The 18,496-nt window shown below is 41.8% G+C and overlaps 1 protein-coding gene across 1 annotated transcript; it reads right to left on the bottom strand.

The window, feature by feature from the left end:
• Nucleotides 1–7,740: 7,740 nt before the first annotated feature.
• Nucleotides 7,741–16,623, bottom strand: TTPA (alpha tocopherol transfer protein). Its single transcript, XM_056854907.1, has 5 exons — nucleotides 16,423–16,623; nucleotides 10,921–11,074; nucleotides 9,893–10,086; nucleotides 9,276–9,386; nucleotides 7,741–7,911 (listed from the first exon to the last, which is right to left on the bottom strand). The coding sequence occupies exons 1-5, from the start codon at nucleotides 16,621–16,623 to the stop codon at nucleotides 7,741–7,743; spliced, it is 831 nt and encodes a 276-aa protein (XP_056710885.1).
• Nucleotides 16,624–18,496: the final 1,873 nt, after the last annotated feature.

The following is an 18,496-nucleotide window of genomic DNA, read 5'->3' as shown; positions in this document are numbered from 1 at the left end:
AATATGCATGCTATTTGGAATGCACCTTCTGAGTTAGACTATTTTGGGAAGAGGGAATTATATTCTGAACAATGGTGAAAGAGGGGAACGGAGCAAAAAAAGGTTGAGAAGCACATTTTCCCCAGCCAAATTCTCAAAACTCAACAATAAGCCCCCCCATGCAGAGTTTTGAGAAGTCAGATGGGGGAAATGTGGATCTAGAGAGCGGCAAATGCAAGGCAAAACCTTCCCTGCGTTTTCGCCCCAAGTCTTAAAAAAAAAAAAAAAACACTGGAGAAGAGCTATCGATATCTCTGTGGAAATTGCTGCATGGGGAAGATAGGAAGTGGGGAAGAATCTGAGACGGATTCCTAGAAGAAAGCAGCACGTAGCGGGCGGCCTCCTTTGACGCTTGTTAATGCTGCAGCAGCATGACCCCTCCATTGCGTCACAAATATGGACAACCACATTCCTTAGAATGAATTGGAACAAATTTTGGGTGGAAGAAAATGTGTCCAAGAGCCCTACCGAGACAATGCCCGTCCCGTGTAATGTAATGTTTGGAGTGTCATCGCTCTGATCTGTAGGGTTGCCAACCTCCAGGTACTAGCTGGAGGTCTCCTGCTATTGCAACTGATCTCCAGCCGATAGAGATCAGTTCACCTGGATAAAATGTCCACTTTGACAATTGAACTCTATAGCATTCAAGTCCCTCTCCAAACCCCACCCTCCTCAAACTCCACCCCAAAAACCTCCTGCCGGTGGCGAAGAGGGACCTGGCAACCCTAGATCTCCTGCTATTGCAACTGATCTCCAGCTGATAGAGATCAGTTCACCTGGAGAAAATGGCCGCTTTGGCAATTGGACTTTATGGCATTGAAGTCCCTCCCCTCCCCAAACCCTGCCCTCCTCAGGCTCTGCCCCCAAAATCTCCAGGTATTTTCCAACCCAGAGCTAGCAACCCTACTGATCTGGCATAAACTGGGGGAGGGGGGCAATGGGGCTCAAGCCCCACCCCCCATTTCATAGCAGGGGCCCTCCTCAGGTTGCATTCTGAAGCTGCTCAGGCTGTCAGGTTCTCAAGTTCAGTAACTCCTGTTTGTAGCAACATAAGTTCCTAGGAAGCACAGGGCTGGTTTTATTTGTTTTTGTAAATATAAGAGAGGGCGGTGACCTACAGTGGCTAATACTGTCTAAGAAGAAACACTACAGAGAAAGAGGATGGAATGGGGAAGGAAAAGATCAATCCGTCTAGCAATCAGGAGACCTCAGTGGTTGGACTGAAGAATGTATTTCCTGTAGCCTGCAACTCAAACTTTGATACAGCTAGATTAGACTGTAGGAGCACCTTGCCCACCAACAAGATTTTGGGTATAAGCTTTCAAGAGTCAAAGCTCTCTTTGTTGGTATCTAATGAAGGGAGCATTGAGTCTCAAAATCTCATACCCCCCAAATCTTGTTTGTCTCTAAGGTGCTACTGGACTCAAATCTAGCTGTTCTACTGCTGGCCAACATGGCTGCCCTCCAAAACTCTCTGATGTAAGTAGTAAGTGGATCAAAAGAACTGCATTAGTACTGTGTCCTGAGGCGAAAACGCACCGTCGCTTTATCCTCCTTTAATCCGTTTTAGCCAGGATCGAACGCACATTAGGCGAAAGGCATGCATTCGATCCAGGCGGAATCCTGGCTGAAACCGGGATTAGAGGAGGATAAAGCGACCATGCATTTTCGCCCATGGTGGCCCTGCCTTAGAGAAAGGAATGGTCCCATCTCCATTTTATCTTTAGCTGTTGGTGTGGGGGAGTGTTACCAAGGATCCTCTTCCTACTGAGATGCATCCTGGCTAAATTTGCCTTGGCAGCCATGTCAGGAGCGAGCGATGCCTTGCTTTGGAGAAGGTGAGCTCAAGGCTCTCCTCAGGCTATGCTAACAAGTGGCAAAACCTGGGGCCAGAGGCTGATTCACTGATGGGACATCTGCAGGCCTACCCATTGCCACAGGGGCTTGCAAAGGCAGGCACCCAACTTGCTCTATCCTGGTAATTTCATCAGTAAATGCAAGTCTTCCTGAGTGCAAAATCGAATTACTGTCAAGCAAACAGGTGAGCTGATTATCTTTTGCTGACCTTTCCTGAATGTCTCACGTCACTCGACAGGAATGGGCGGTCCTTTCTTAAAATACTTCTGGAACCTCTGCCTGCTCTGGATACTAGAAGCCTGTGATTCAAATCCAACTTTAAACTTGTTCTTGTTTCTAACATTTTTTCTGCCATCAGGATGACTAAGAATTTGCATATCAGCAGCTGGGATTTTCCTGATTGTGTAACAGTGCACATAAACAGGTTCTACTCATGATCTTAGAAGTGCTAACTTCCGGATTCTGTAGGTTATGGTATTTTTTTCCCTGTTGATGAACTTTTCACATGTCACTGAATATAGTATGTTTCTATGGGAATTAAACCACTTTGTTAAGCAAATAGTGTTTTTTCAGACTCAATCTCCCCATCAAAACAACTCAGTTACTTTCCCAATACTTTTAAGGCTTCTAGAGTTGAAGCAGAAGACTAACCAGTTTGGAAATTTGAGATTTGGAGAAGAGACATTCCCAGAAAACCAGATTATATCTGATTCAGTTCAGTGTAGTATGACATGTAGCAAAACTGGTCCAGCTTTTGATTGTTATATAGAAGGGGGAATTCTGACAGGTGCGTCTCATTCTATCATATCCTTTTAAAAGCTGGTTTAATACGCCTATATTTAAACTAACTCCAGTTTCTCTATAATGTACACAAGTTATATTTATATATGACACAAAACCATAGTCTACAGACCGTTTGTAAAATGTGTTGCATGAGGCAAGAAAGGTATTTTGCTGTTTAGGGTGTCTATTCAGTTCCACCTAGAAGGAAATTAAAGTCCGGTTGAAGCAAGTAATGTTGAGCAATCTAGCAACTATGAAACAGATCCTTTAAAATGGTTGCAATTTATATCTGGCTTGCAAGCAGAAAGAATAAAATGATTCCCAGTTTTGTCAGGAGGCTTTGGATACAATTCTGGTCAAAATGAATACGTACTGGGATAATCCAGCAACTGAATATTTAGCATAGTTCCTTCACTTCAGTAAAAAGGCATTATTTAAGATTTACTATCTCAAGTTTTCAGTATGAGAATCGTTTCAAAGTCACCATCTGGCATGTGTGCAACATCACTCCTTAACAAGTAAGATGATATTCTTGAGAAATATTGGTTGTCCCCAGATGTTGACTATTTTAGTTAATGGCCATTAGTTAGTTTTTTAAAAAAAGAAATGACCGCTTGATTCATTTAGAATTTTTAATTTCCTTTGAATAGTGTAAACTTGTACAAAATTACAAAATTAAGTACAATAACAGGTTTTATGACAAGTTGTTTTTTAAAAGGCACAATTGGTACAATAACAGAGAAACAATACATTTTCATTTCTAAATAGCATCAGTTTCTCTCTGCAGATCATGATGTTTAGTCTAACTATGGGGATCTAAAGTTGTTAAACAGAAAATGAAGTAAACCTCTGAAAACAAAATATATATTCCATCAATAAAATGAGTTCGTTCTCTTTTATTTATTATTATTATTTTTTATCTGTAACAGCATGTAATTTTGATTGATATTTTTTGTTTCTTTTTCTTTCCCCCAATTTTATGTATGGTTTATGTATGTAATAGTTTTTAAATAAAAAAATTAAATTAAATTAATGTCACCCATACATTTGTAAAGCAATCAATTTGTTCATTTCAGAAGGTACACACTCAGCTATGAATTTGCTATTTTAATGTAAACAGCTACAGTAATAAATTAATGTTTCAAAATTTACATTACTTGAAAGACATTCTTCTCCAAGGATAACAGGATAATAATTATAAAATTGTAAGATATTTATGCCCCAACTACAGATGCTGATGAGGAAGAAATTGAAAGTTTTTATGCAAGCAGGGAAGGCGGAAAAAAGTCTAAAGTTCTGAACTTGCAGAACTAGTTCCACATTTCTTTGAATCCTGACATAGTTTGGAAGTGCCTCTTTCTGCAGATGAAGTAACTTTGGGGGATAAATTCTGGGATTTGGTACGTCATCAACAGAGTCAATCTTCATTCTCAAAAGAATAGTAATATGTAACTGCAAAACTCAAGTGAGTTTGGAAGTAATGAACTCCATTATTTTATAGTGCACAATTGTTTACATAGCAGAACATCTTAAAAAATTCTTCTATTCTGAAGTCATAGCGGTAACGGAAAGTGTATGTCAGCACTACCTTATTTAGTTGAAAGAATCAAACTGTTTTGACTTTAGACTGTCATCCTATGCAAACTTACCCTAATATAAGCTGCACAAAGTAAAGCGGAACTAATTTTGAAGATGAATAGGATTGCCCTGTAAATTCCCTAAAGTGCTTGTGATGTTTTTAAAAAATTCAGATTGGATAGAATAGTTTTTTACATGAAGCACCTCAATTTATTTTTGATGCTGAGCACTAGTACTGGATCTTATAGTCCAATTCTAAGACTTAAAGCAAAACCAAACAAACACAACAGATAGAATGGGATATCTGATTCACCTTCAGTGCAAAAAGCCAACCCATTATTGTGTTGCAAGCCACAATGGGAAGTTGTCATGTTGACGCTGCACTTAGAACAGCCTCTTGATCCAGCCAGAGTGTGGGGCTTTTACATAAAACAAGGACAGAGCTCAGAGGGAAAGGGAAGTGGTATGAATGGCATTTGAAAAGGCTCAGGTATGCACCATCTTACAGCCACTGCAGAACAATTAGCATTGGCTCATCATACCCAAGAGTCTTGGTAATGGTACTGGAAACTGATGAGTGGCATGCATGATGGAGCTGTCCCCCTTGTTTCATACAAGACACGGTTGTGACATAATTTGTCCATGGCATATATGCAAAACCTTCTGGTCAGATTGGCAGCCTTTTATCTCTTTCTGATCATGTGGAAAGAAGCACCTACTTAGCTCATCACCAAAACTGTTTCTGTTGTGTAGGTCCCCAAAAATAAGACATTCATGACTTAACTAGATGATGTTTAAAGAGAATCCCACACCCGTATTTTTGTACTAGTGCTGATTCAGCAGCAACAAATCAAGTGATTCTCATGGATGAGGGGCAACCTTGGAAGACACATCCCCCCTCCACACACACACAACTCTTTTTTCCCCTAAGAAGACACCCTACCGTTTATAGCTTGTTAGAAACAGTTTGAAGGCAGAGTAGTCTGCTAATTTGTCTGTTAAGGGGACAGTTGCTAGAAGCTGCTGAAAAGGGCTTTGTGGGGAGGGAGGGTAAGTACCAGCTACAGCCATTCTTGCAGAACAAGGCAAGATGTAAGTGAATGCTACAGTTGCCCTCCAGGAAGGAGCCTCTTCCCCTTCATCCAGAGGCAGTAGTAGTGAAGAGGGAGGATAATTCCATGTGGTTTGCCTATTAAAAGAATAGTGTGGGAGAGAAGTATGGTGCTTTTTATTTACTTTCATCACATTTGGTTAAGTTATAGGTAAAGGTAGTCCCCTGTGCAAGCACCAGGTCATTCCTGACCCATGGGGTGATGTCACATCCCGACATTTACTAGGCAAACTTTTTTTACGGGGTGGTTTGCCAGTGCCTTCCCCAGTCATCTTCCCTTTACCCCCAGCAAGCTGGGTACTCATTTTACCGACCTCCGAATGATGGAAGGCTGAGTCAACCTTGAGCCGGCTACCTGAAACCGACTTCCGTAGGAACTGAACTCAGGTCGTGAGCAGAGCTTTTGACTGTAGTATTGCAGCTTACCACTCTGTGCCACGGGGCTCATATGGTTAAGTTATAGCTTAGTTTTAAAATCATATATATTTATTTTAAAATTAACTTATTTTTTAATAAATAAGAAAAGAAACTACCCAGTGGGTGGCTGTGCCTTTAAGGCCAGGCCTATTGGGGTCTAGGGGCTTTGGGTAAAAGAGGCCCTGGATTTAATTCCTGTGAAACCTATGCTCAAAGGAAAGAGGAGCCACAGTGGCTGAGGCAAGTCTTGCATACAGAAAGTTCTCGAAGTTCCTGGACAGCTGCTGCCAGTTGGAGAAGCCAGTCCTGGGGAGGCAGCCCCATCGTCTGACCCAGTATAAGGCGGCTTCATATGCTTATGGAAACTTTCAGTCCCCTAAGATAGTAAACAACATTAATTCTTGCAGATACTGATACAAACTAAATTAACTTCCTAAATTAACTCACTGCATAGTAGTTCCAAATCTCTATGGCCCTGAATCCCGATTGTAAACATGTGTGCCTCTATACAAGGTTTGAGATGTATCTAATTGAAGTGACTGCCACTGACAAACACTGAAGGCTATAAACTACCATTCAGAAGTATTGACGTAGTCAGTGTATTAGATTATCCCACGACTATTCTGGAATGAGTAATTATAAAGTGCAAATTAGTATCTTAATGGATATTTCCTGAATATTGTCTGAAAAGAACACCTGTTTAGAGAAAGCATCACCACCTTTCAAAATCAGTATTATTTCTAAGCCCTATTCTTTCAGATTCACATTGTTTTCATAAACGTTATATTGTGTTCCTTGTTAAGTCGGCATTAGCAGCTTTGTAGCACAAGCATTTAACTGCAACAAGTGTCTCACTATTGCTAAACGGTCCCACCCAAAGCAAGCAAGCCTAACTAATTTGAGAATAATTTCAGTATCCCTGACAATCATTTCAAGCTAAACGGTCCCACCCAAAGCAAGCAAGCCTAACTAATTTGAGAATAATTTCAGTATCCCTGAGAATCATTTCAAGCTCAGGTAATCTTCCTGCAGCAAGTAGTAAGTATATCTTTAGCAACAAATAAGCACAGTCCCAAGACAAATTACTGCTCTGCAATCAAGATATTCTGTGCAGTTTCTGTTAGTCCTTTGTCAACCCACAGCATGAAACAATAACTGTATGATTAACTAAATTACGAGATATTACTGTAGACCAAGTAATTCCTTTCCAGTACTCCTCATTGATCCAGTAAGTTCAGGACTGACAAAAGATAAGTACTGTGCACAAGGCACATACAGGATGTGTAACCAAGACCATCTATATCTTAGATTGCTTTTAAAAGGATTAGGCAACTTCATGGAGTATAGATTTATCAATGGCTATTAGCCATGAGAAATAAATACAACCTCCATATTCAAAGGCAGTACTGAATACTTGGGGCAAGTAACAGGTAATGGCTGTCTCTATCCTGCTGTGCTTGTAAGCTTTCGAGTGGAATTTTTTTTTGCCGTTGTTGGAAGAACTAGATGGGTCTTTGGTTAGATCCAGCATAGGCAGTTTTTATGGTCTTAGCCTACATGTTAGTAGTTGTTGTAATTAGCCCTTTAGAAGTTGCTGATAAACATCTGTAAAAATATACATGCCCACTAGCTGCAACATATAGATTTACTTGTACTCTTCTTCACATTAAAATAAGAATGCAGCAAACAGGGCACTGCTTCTCTAGCAAGCTTATTCTGATATCAAAACATTTGATCGTGGTCCAAAACCAATTTCACATTTGGTTGCCAACTCTACTCTTTCAGTTCTTTGGCTTCATTAACTTTTGTAGATTCTGTGCCAACTCACATTTTTATCAGCCAGAAACTACCTTAAACTTTAGATTAGGTCCAGTAATGCAGAACAATGAACAATTATTATCCCGTTTTCTTAGGTTAATATCAAATGACTGTGTTCCCTCCAGAACTGGTTTGCTCTATGGGCATTGAGAAATGCTCTGAAGATAACTTGCAGATTCTGTTATGAAGTCAGTCCACTCCTGGGAGAGGTCTTCCATACAGATCGCCTCACCACCATATTCATTTGGGAGAATCCTGGGAAAATGTTGTTGGAGAGTCTGTAAATAGTTACTCCCATGCATATGGATCTGCAATGAGAAGAAGTGTTTACATTTTTGCACCGTTTGTTCTGCATGTCAAAATGCTTTTGTTTCTACACTGTGCAATGGAAGCAGTGAAAAGTCAAGTGTCAGATATGAAAACCAAAATATATACTCAAATTCACGAGAACATTTTGCAGGCAACCCTATTAAAACTGCAAGATAGTGCTAAATTTAAAGAGAAAACTAGATATGACGGCCATAGAACCCCGTGTTAGATTCAGGTTGTCCCTGCACTCTTATAAGTAAATCTAACCCTCTATAAGTGAAACAATTTAAAATCTTTAGCTGGGTACAGTATGTTATTGTCAGACTTGAAGGTAAGGAGGGACTTGCGCTCATGGGACAGGAGATATTGCTGTGATGGATGGGATCAACCTCTTAATGGAAGGATGATAGTATCAACTAGGCCTTAGGGTTGCATTATATACACTGCATTTTTAGAGTATATCTTTATGTAGCATCCTATTGACACAAGTGTTTTTGAGAACAGTTTCTTTCTGTTATATGGTTCAGGTGACACTCAACTAGATACAGTTCCCTGCAGAAGGTTCCTCTTTAGATAAAGATGTTTTTGCTGAGATCCCTTGCAAGCTGGTCCTAGTAGCTAATATTATTCATGAAAACAAATGAATAATAGTACTTTAAAACATTGGCATGTTGACTTCATGAGTTATAGGTTAGTACATTAGTTGTACGTGGCCCTTTAGAATGTATGTCTTCCTATCATGTGGCATTAGCCAGGATGATGTAGTTGTTAATGTGTCAGACTATGACCAGCGAAACCAAGGTTCAAATATCCACTCAGCCATAAAATTCACTGGTTGACCTTGGGCCCCTCACTTTCACAGGTATGTTAGGATAAAATGGAAAAGAGAAAGAACCACAAATACTACCATGAGCTATTTAGAGGAAGGGCAGAATACAAATGTGACTTATAAAAAATATAATTGTGAACTTGTATCTGAACCCACCTTCATGAAAATACAAAGCTTAGGGGTTTGGATCCGAAAGTCATTTTCCACCAGTACAAGGAGACAGATTTTGCCAGTCCCACCCATCACAGACCCCACTTCATTCTTCATGCCATTCCTGAGAGTCCCCCTGTTCCCCAGCAGCAGCATTTTAAGAAGCTCAGAGGATTCCAGTGAAAAGTGGGAATTGGAGAAAACTGCTTCCCTTCTCCCACTGGTGGCTGAGACTGACTTAGGCTAGAAGAAAATGACTTTCAGATCCAATCCATGGACATCACTGGAAAAGCATGACATGTCCTTTTTTTTGTCTAGAAACAAAAGAAAATGTTGAGATAATAACATAAGAATTTTACAGAATAGATATTTGCATTCACTGACCCGTGCCTTGATTTTTTCAGAAAGAAAGGGCTTAATTAGAGCAAAGACTGGATGGAAGAATAAAGGCTCATTAATCAAGTGGATGCCACGAACCTTTAGTGGAAAGGAATCCTGTCAAGAAAAAAACAAAACAAGACAATAGATTAAGTATAGTGAAAGAACATAGCCTCATCATTATGAGGACCACATTCATATAGGTTGGCCTTCAAAAGGACAGTATGCTCAACAAGGAGGCCAATGATGAGAGTCAATCTGGTATACTGGTTAGAGTGTTGGGCTAGGTTCTGGGAGACCCTGGTTTGAATGCCCACTCTGCTACAGAGGTTCACTGGTTGACTAGCGCTACCCTCTCAACACAACCGACATCACAGGATTGTTGCTGTGAAATGGAGAAGGGGAGAATTTTTCCATTAAGGAGAAAAGTGAGGTATAAATATATAATTAATATAATAAAACCTGCTATTCTGCCTTCTGTTGATTTTCCTGCTAAAGCAATCTAGAATAACGCCATTCAAACATCACTGAAAGCATGGGATTCATCTGCTTTCTCTCTCAGTCTGTAAAAAGGTGTGCAAGTGTTTACCACATTCTGCTTTTTTTCAAGCATCAAAACTTACTGTAAGCACAGCAGCAATCCTCTTGGCCACCACTGGAGAGATCTGGAATGCATGAGCAAACCTCCATCCTTGGAGGTCAAAGATAACTTTGACTCCATTCCGCTGTGTCTCTATCTCTCTTACAATAAGTTCAGATGTGATAAGACTTACACGAAACACATCAAATGCTGTGAACATTTTTGGGTCCCATTGTGCTAAAGAACAAAAAGAAGAGGCATGCATAAAATAAATGCACATTCCCACTGGTGCCAATAGGAATAAACTGGGAGGGGGAAAAAACTAGTTCCTTAGCTTAACTGGGATATGAACTAGCTATGAGGATAAATTGCACAATAAAACAGTAGTACAGAAGATAAAATGACTTTTTAAAATATCTCATGTATCTCAAAATCATGTTCATATTAAATTAATTACTTTATCTTCAACAAACTTATTCTAAATCATCAGAATGAAGATTTTCGTGCCAGTCAGCCATAAGAATTTTAATAATTAATCCTCTCCCAAAGCCCTACACACCATCTCTGGCTAATGTCATACCCTTATCTACTAGAATTGCTTGTTTGTTGCAGACAGCCTAGCTGACTTACCCATGAAGTACCTCTGTTTCAAGCAGTAACTACTTCAAATACTGTTGCTAGGAGAATAGTGTTTTCCCCCAGCAGTACATGGACAGCCACTGTCCCCTCACCTGTGTGTTTCAAACGCCTTCGCCTTTACTCCAGCTAGAAAGGCTGTGACTGTCAGTATAGAAGAGGAATTAAAGTTCTGACTCGTCTACAATGTCTCACCAAATAGCAGAAGTTGCACCTTAGTGCCCTTGCCAAATGCAATCACTATATGTGACCTTACTGTGCAATCCTAATCAACATCACTCCCTTCTAAGCCCACTGACTAAATTTCCAAGGGCAAGTACCTGAAATGTTGACCAGAACAGAATGATTCCATAATAGGAGAGGGCCTGAATCCTGTAGCCTAGATAAAAAGTATACACCTTTAAATGAGAGCAATCTATAACAAAAGCTACTTACCAATTCTATAAATTATAACTTTACTCCCTGATGGGTCCCTCTCTTTTAGAACTGCGTGGTAACCAGCATTCAGAAGTCCGGAAACGGAGGAAGGCCGTAGATCTGCACTTAACTCTGGGAATTCGGCCCTCCAGTTGTTATAGTTCTTCAATAACTGGGAAAAGAAAAAGCCAAGCGGGGAAAATATTGTAGTTATGAAAAAACTTGTATGACAGGTCTTTATATCTCTGACATATATACAAACATAAAACCAAAATAATACAACATAACAACCATAGGTTATCTTTCCCATTAAATATTTACATTGTTATATTGAAAATAATTCGGAATGTGGATTCTGAAGATCATTTTTCTGTGTTTTTTTCCCTTCCTTTGAACTGATCTTAAAACAGCAATTTCATAATTGTTAACAATTCTTATTAAAAAAAATCTGAATTTTATCTGTGCAAGTATATCTTATCTATTTAATTTTGTTACTGTTAATCTTACTGAATCCTCCCTCTTGATCTTGCATTTTGCAAAGGAGTCAAAATGACCTGCTTTAAACTTAAATGTGAATTTAATAGAACATGGTAAAAGCCCATAATTTAAAATTTATTGAACTGAATTATGAAACACTGAAAATGAGTCAGCAGTATGATGCAGTAGCTAAAAAGGCAAATGGGATCCTGGGCTATATCAACAGAAGTATAGTGTCCAGATCACACGAAGTGATGGTATCGCTGTACTCTGCTCTGGTTAGACTTCACCTAGAGTATTGTGTTCAGTTTTGGGCACCGCAATTTAAGAAGGATGTAGACAAGCTGAAACGTGTCCAGCGGGGGGCAACAAAGATGGTGAGGGGTCTGGAGACCAAGTCCTATGAGGAAAGGTTGAAGGAGCTGGGTATGCTTAGCCTGAAGAGGAGAAGGCTGAGAGGGGCTATGATAACCATCTTCAAGTACGTGAAGGGCTGTCATATAGAGGAGGGCTGAGTTTTTTTCTGTTGCCCCAGAAGGTCAGACCAGAACCAATGGGTTGAGATTAAATCAAAAGAGTTTCCATCTAGACATTAAGAAGAATTTTCTAACCGTTAGAGCGGTTCCTCTGTGGAACAGTCTTCCTCAGCAGTTGGTGAGCACTCCTCTTTAAGAAAAGGTTGGATGGCCATCTGTCAGCAATGCTGACTCTGTGACCTTAGGCAGATGATGAGAGGGAGGGCACCTTGGCCATCTTCTGGACATGGAGTGGGGGTCACTAGGGGTGCAGGGGGGAGATGGTTGTGGGTTTCTTGCATTGTGCAGGGGGTTGGACTAGATGATCCTGGTGGTCCCTTCCAACTCTATGATTCTAATTTTCAGTCAGCCAAAACTGACTAACAGTGCTTTCTGGAATGACTAACAGTGCTTTCTAAACCCATTTACTTCAATTGACTTGCAAGGGTGTAACACCTTTTAGGACTGCACTGTTAGTAGGAAGAGTATAATGCAAAATAGCAAACAAGTAACAACTGAGAATAAAATCCAGTGAACCATGGAGAAATTAAACAAGCTTCTTTTTCACTTTATATCTTTCTCCTAAGAGGCACTGACACAGGGCATTTTCTGCACTAACGCTAACCTTTGAAAGACAGTCTTGGGCTGGGTCCATATCAACTTTCTTGTAACTTTTCATTCCATTTATTTTTTTGTCGTTTACTGTTCTAAAGCACTCCTGGAGTTGCATGATTTTTCTCCCTCAAGAAATGTTACACTGGTGTCATTGTACAGGTGTACTTAACAACAAATTTGACTTTGTTCACTTATCAACATAGTTATTCCTTGGCATCATTTTAGCCACCAACATAGTTAATCCTAGGCATTCTCGTTTGCCTAAGTAACTAACACCATTCTTCATTTTAAAAAGAGATATAGTTTTCTAACATCATTCCCCCTCTTCCCAGAGTATGTTGAATTGTTTTGAAGAAACCTTTATACTCAAAAACAAACAACCCCTCCTGGCTTTTCAGTTTAATAAATGTTATTGGCCTTGTATGCCACATGACTAATATTTCCAGCAAGTCCCAAGAATATTATAAAATGCTTATAACGTCCTTATCTTCATGTTCCACAAAGCTGTGGCGCCCTGCATCACATTAGACAGGCCTTTACAAAGTGATTGAACCAGTGTTGCAACTTCCCTAGAAGAGGGACTCAGCAGGAATAACTCCATCCCCCTCGCTTGAATGTAATCCCCATTCATCCATAGGTCAAAGACAGAGATTCCTACCGAGTCCTTCTCTTTACCTAAAAGATCCACCTTTTATATTTTATTTAAAACAGCAGTTATACACACTGATTTGACTATTATAATCACTATGTTTTCAACATGTCCCAAAATTAGAATCAAATGAATTAGAATTAATGGATTAAAAGTCAACGGTGCTGCTAGAATTTGAGTTTAGTTCTATGATCGCTTTTCCTCAGTAACTTGTGGCTATCTGCAAAGGGCAGAACTGTGCAACTGCAAACACTTTACATTAGACAATATACACTGCAAAGATCATTCCCCATCATGTACTTCGCAAAAATACCTCATTTGTGACCTTCCTATTGAAGATTATATTAAAACTGTAGTCACAGTACAATCCAGAGGTACTACATTGTCACCAAAGACGGCTGTTCAAGTTAAGCTTGTAAGATTGATATGGGTATTATTATAACTCTTAGTTACATTCTTTGGATTGCTAGACTCCCTGGGGTGAAGTGGGGTGAAGTGGGGCACTGTCTTGGAGTGGAGACAGTTGTTTAGTTTTCACAAACAGAAAATCAGATGCTGAATACTACTTTCTGCAGTAGTCATTTCAAGTCTTCGCTATTATCTGCCCTCAAGCCGGCATGCCTGCACATGTATGGCTTTTCTAACAAGGAAAAAAATACTTCAGTATGGACTGAAGGTAAGTAAGCCATCATGTCTAGGCAACCAGTGCTGATATTATGCAATTGTTCCTTTTATATTATACTGGGAGATTTTCACACAGGCAAGTTGAGGATCTTTGCCAAAAGTAGAGACTTCCATGGTTTCCCAAATAAATAAATAAATAAATAAATAAAACCACGAAAGCAATCAACACCCTATTCACTTTACTCTCTAAATGATTCAGAATTAGTGTCTTCGTGCCAGTTCCAGACTGCCAGGAATATTCAGCACCTGAGGCCAGAATGCATGGAAATGCAGTCCCTGAGAGGCCTTTCCAGGAGGAGCAGGTGAACTGAGGAAAAGGAAAAGCAGACAATCTTCCAGCCACTTCTCTTCCTCCATGAAATATCAATAAAATATCCTTTGCTTCTATAAATCTTTCATTGCATACTCACAGCCTATTGGGAAGAAACTGTCAGAAAACCCACTTTGTTTGCTTATTAATTAATTATTTCATTTGTACCCCAGTTGGGACCCAAAGTGGCTTATATCGTTCTCCTCTCCTCCATCTTATCATCACAACAACCCTGTGAGATAGGTTAGGCTGAGAGGGTGTGACTGGCCCAAGGTCACCCAGCAAGCTTCCATGGCAGAGCGGGGATTTGAACCTAGGTCTTCCAGATACTAGTATGACACTCTTAACCACTATATAGCACACTGGCTCTCACATTTCATCTGTAGTGAGAAAGAAAAAGGAGAAGAGATAGTATGTGTGGGAAGGTAGTGGTGCATTGGAATGAAGGGAGACAGAAAGAGGGAGAGAGGCTATGGGAGACTGTTGAACATATCTACATGCTTCCAGCTGCCATTTGGAACGTATAAAACAATCCATAGTCTATAAGCAACCATTACATTACAATTGTGTTTGTTCCAGTCCCTCAGATAGGGACTCTCACCTAGAGGATTTACAAAAAGCATTTTTGGGATTATGATAACTGCCCAGTAAAGACAGACCCAAAGAAGGTAACTACAGAACACCATAGATAGTCACCTACAACTTATCACTTCTACCCATCATCAATGACTTAAATCTTCTCCTGGATAAGCATATTTCTCTTTCACAGGCCTTGGGTATTGAAGAGCACCATAGGTTGTCACCCAGCAGGAGAACTTGTGGGGGAGGAGACAGCAAATCTTTTCCCACCTTCCTTTCCCCCAGCAGCCTCCTGTTTGCTCATGATCAGGAGAGCCCCACAGATAAAATGCACCATGGGCTCTAACCTGGGCCATGGGGAAAGAAGAGGGGGTTTAGCGCTTCTCCCATGGTGCTTTATTGTATTGCTGTATACAAAGGTGCTGTATACAAAGGGTATCATGTCTACAGCAAAACCTTAGTGAACTTCTCCCCTACCGTGAAAAGAAAAATCCACATCTGGACCTCATGTTCCTTCTCATCGGTTTCATACATTACACAGAAAGGATTAAAAAGATAAGGGGACTGTGAGCTGGTGTGGCAGTTAATGCTAAACTGGGTAGCCCAGGGTTCAAATCTCTGCTCAATTAAATTCATCGAGTGACCTTGAGCAAGTCAGTGTCTACCGCCGCCAAATTTACTTTACCTGGGTGTTTGGCAAGATAAAATGAAGAAGGAGAGAGTTCAGTACACTCCATTCAGAGGAAAGGGCAGGTCAGGACAGAAAGGCCATAGCCAGAGGGAGTCCTTTACCAGCTGGTGAACCCCCTTCCCCATTGTGAAGCAGCCACAATTTTCTTTGCATTCTGAGCTCCTTTATCAGCACTTGGGGGGATATTCCGGCACAGGGAGAGGAGGGCGCTTCGAGTGAGGCAGAAGCAGGGCATGAAGAGTCCACGGGCTCGGCGCCTAGCAGCTCTTGTGAGCCCCCATCCTTCAGCCAAGAGAGCCCAGGAGCAATCCCTAGGGACCTAGAGCATGAAGGCGCGCCTTGGCCATTTAGTTTTGCCTTGGATTTGACACTCTCTAGATGGACATTTTTTCTACCCTAATTCTCAAAACTGCAAAATAAGCCCCCATGCAGAGCAAGTCGCAGCCGATTGATGGCGAGCCCCTTTTGGGGGTTTTCAAGGCAAGAGAGGAACAGAGGTGGTTTGCCAGTGCCTTCCTCTGCACATCAGCCCCGGTATTCCTTGGTGGTCTCCCATCCAAATACCAACCAGGGCTGACCCTGCTTAGCTTCTGAGATCTGATGAGATCAGGCTATACCACGCTACCTTCCATCTGGTTCCCAACCAGGGACCACTAGGACTTTTTTGTTCGGTGCAGGGACCCCAAGGTTCAAAATAAAAATGCAGAGAATTTGAAAATAAACTTTAATCATAGCTGTTAGTTAAACTTTAAACTTAGAATAATATTTGAATATATATATTTTATAACAGAGAACCTTTAATCGAAAATATTAATTGATTATGGGTTTATAACTTTGTTTCGCGGACCTTAATTCAGTTCTCACCGACCCCCGGTTGGGAACCAGTAATGGAGCGGCAACGGCGAGGCAAAACCTCCCACGCAGCCTGCTTGCTGCGGACTCCCCGCGCGCCAGCCCTGCGGGGGCGACCTTGCTCGCTCGCTCGCGCGCGCCCTTTTACCTTCCACGCTTGGTCGGCCTGGAAGTCTCGCGCCCGCAAGAAGCGGGCCAGGAAGGCGTCGGAGAGGGCGAGCGGCCAGGGCCGGACGTGCTCCGCCTCGGCCCGGCGCCGCAGCTCAGCCACGGCGGCTCTCACGACGGGCGCGTCGTCCGGCAGGTCGTTGGGGTTCCCTCGCAGGGCGGGCGGCTCCTCGGGACTCATGGCGATGCTGCTGCTGCTGCTGCTGCTGCTGCTGCTGCTGCTGCGGGGCCCCGAGAAGGAAAGCTGGGGGTGCCCCGCGGCGCGCGCTCAGCTGGAGCCCGGGCCCGGCTTTCGCGCTGCCTTGCATCACCAAAGCAAGCCGCGGCAACTGGTCGGACCACACCGACCTGCTGCCAAAAGTTGCTGGGAAGGGAACAAAGTCGGGCCCGCGCCGCCCCATTGGCAAGCAGCCAGGAAGCCGGCAGACGGACCCTCCCGCTCCTTCGCCCCGCCGGCCTGAACTCTGCCTGCGGCTCGGGTCCCCCGACTGACGTAATGACCGTGGGTGGGGAAGGGGCGCCCCCCCCCCCGCCGCCGCTGGGCAAGGAGAGGCCAAGAGCCGAAGGGCCACGCCATTGGCTGACCAGCCCGCGGGCTGCTCAAAGGCGCTGCCCGAAAGATCCGTACCTTCACACCTTCTTGGTCGCTGCTAGTGGACTAAACCACTTGACCCCTGGCAAGGAGGGGAGTTGTCGAACCAGGGCTGCGTATTCAGGATCGCTGAGGCCGTTTATGCACGGGAGGTTTTGCCTTGCATTTGCTGCTGTGTAGATGCAAATTTTTCCCATCTGCGTTCTCAAAATTCCTGGGCGCTTATTTTTGAGTTTTGAGGATTTGGAGGGGGGAAAACGTGCATCTAGATAGCAGCAAATCCAAGGCAAAACCGCCCGTCTATAAATGGCCTCTGAGAGATTTAACCTGAGCTGGGAATCGCCAGGATCTGTGCCAACACCTGTTTTATGTCACTATATTCCAGACGTGCCAGCGTAATTTTCCCGTGTACACTCCTTTGTGTCAAATGTTAGGTTTGTCAAATCTAATTTGTCAAATCTAATTTGTGTCAAATGTTAGATATTTATATCTAAATATATATCTAACTTCTTGGGGGCAGGCATCTGTGGTCCTGCTATTTTTGTGCGGCAACATGCACACTGATGGTGTGATATCAATATATACCTAAATCTATCCATCCATCCATCCATCCATCCATCCATGCATACCCTGGGACATAGTAGTAATAATCTGTTTTATCTGGCATATTAGCTTCAAATAAAATGTATTTACTTACTTACTTATAATAAAAAGAATGCATCTCAGTATACACAGAGCAGCTTTCCCTTACCAGCTCATACCCATAGCTATCTTGCATCTGGGATCATGGAGGAGGGTTTCCTAGAGAAAGGGCTGTGTAAACCTGAGCCCTGGATGCTCCTTTTATAGAAATTAAGTACCAGATGAGATTCTTCATTTATTGTAATCACACTATCCCACTTCCAATCAAGATGGCTATAACAAAGGCACCCCCACCTTTTCTGTGCATAGCTGAAATAGATTCCAAATTATCCTTTTGGATAATTCACGATCCCACACAGGATGAATATGGATTACGTTTGTGCAAACCAGGGTATTTCCGCTCTTAAAAGAAGCTTTGCAAATTCTAAAGTTTCTCTGATTTGTAGAGTTCAGTCCTCAGTTGAATAGGACATGTAAGGGAAGTGTGCAGTGCTGTTTTTCAATTTATTCTTAAACTGTTGATTTGGAACGTTTTTACCGAACAAGTTATTTAGCAACTTTTGCATTCCACTCAAATGTTTAGTAGTTTGCTAGCTTAAGAGGCTATTCATTCAAGAATTGCTGTGTTCAAGGGAAAAAAAGGCAGAGAAAAGGATCAAATAAAAGTTGAAAATGCCGCTACCATGTTTTTCAGTATGCCACAGCTGTGCGTTTCACAATTTTTTAAAACTGTGTGCTCAGTCTGGCCATCTTTACTTAATACCCCTGGGAGTCATACTTAAAATTCTCTGCTGCCTTAGCAACTTGTCAAGATTTCTGC

This window comes from Euleptes europaea, chromosome 8, assembly GCF_029931775.1.
Source record: "Euleptes europaea isolate rEulEur1 chromosome 8, rEulEur1.hap1, whole genome shotgun sequence".
Lineage (NCBI taxonomy): Eukaryota > Metazoa > Chordata > Lepidosauria > Squamata > Sphaerodactylidae > Euleptes > Euleptes europaea.
Note: the sequence above shows the minus strand (reverse complement) of the source record. Positions and strands in the feature narration are given on the sequence as shown.

Bases quoted from the DNA above. Each gene is read 5' to 3' on its own strand.
- TTPA (XM_056854907.1), bottom strand. From the start codon at position 16,623: ATGAGTCCCGAGGAGCCGCCCGCCCTGCGAGGGAACCCCAACGACCTG. The intron at 11,075-16,422 runs GTAAAAGGGCGC...TTCTTTTCCCAG, and splicing joins AGGCCGACCAAGCGTGGAAG to TTATTGAAGAACTATAACAA. The intron at 10,087-10,920 runs GTAAGTAGCTTT...TTTGTTCTTTAG, and splicing joins AGTTATAATTTATAGAATTG to CACAATGGGACCCAAAAATG.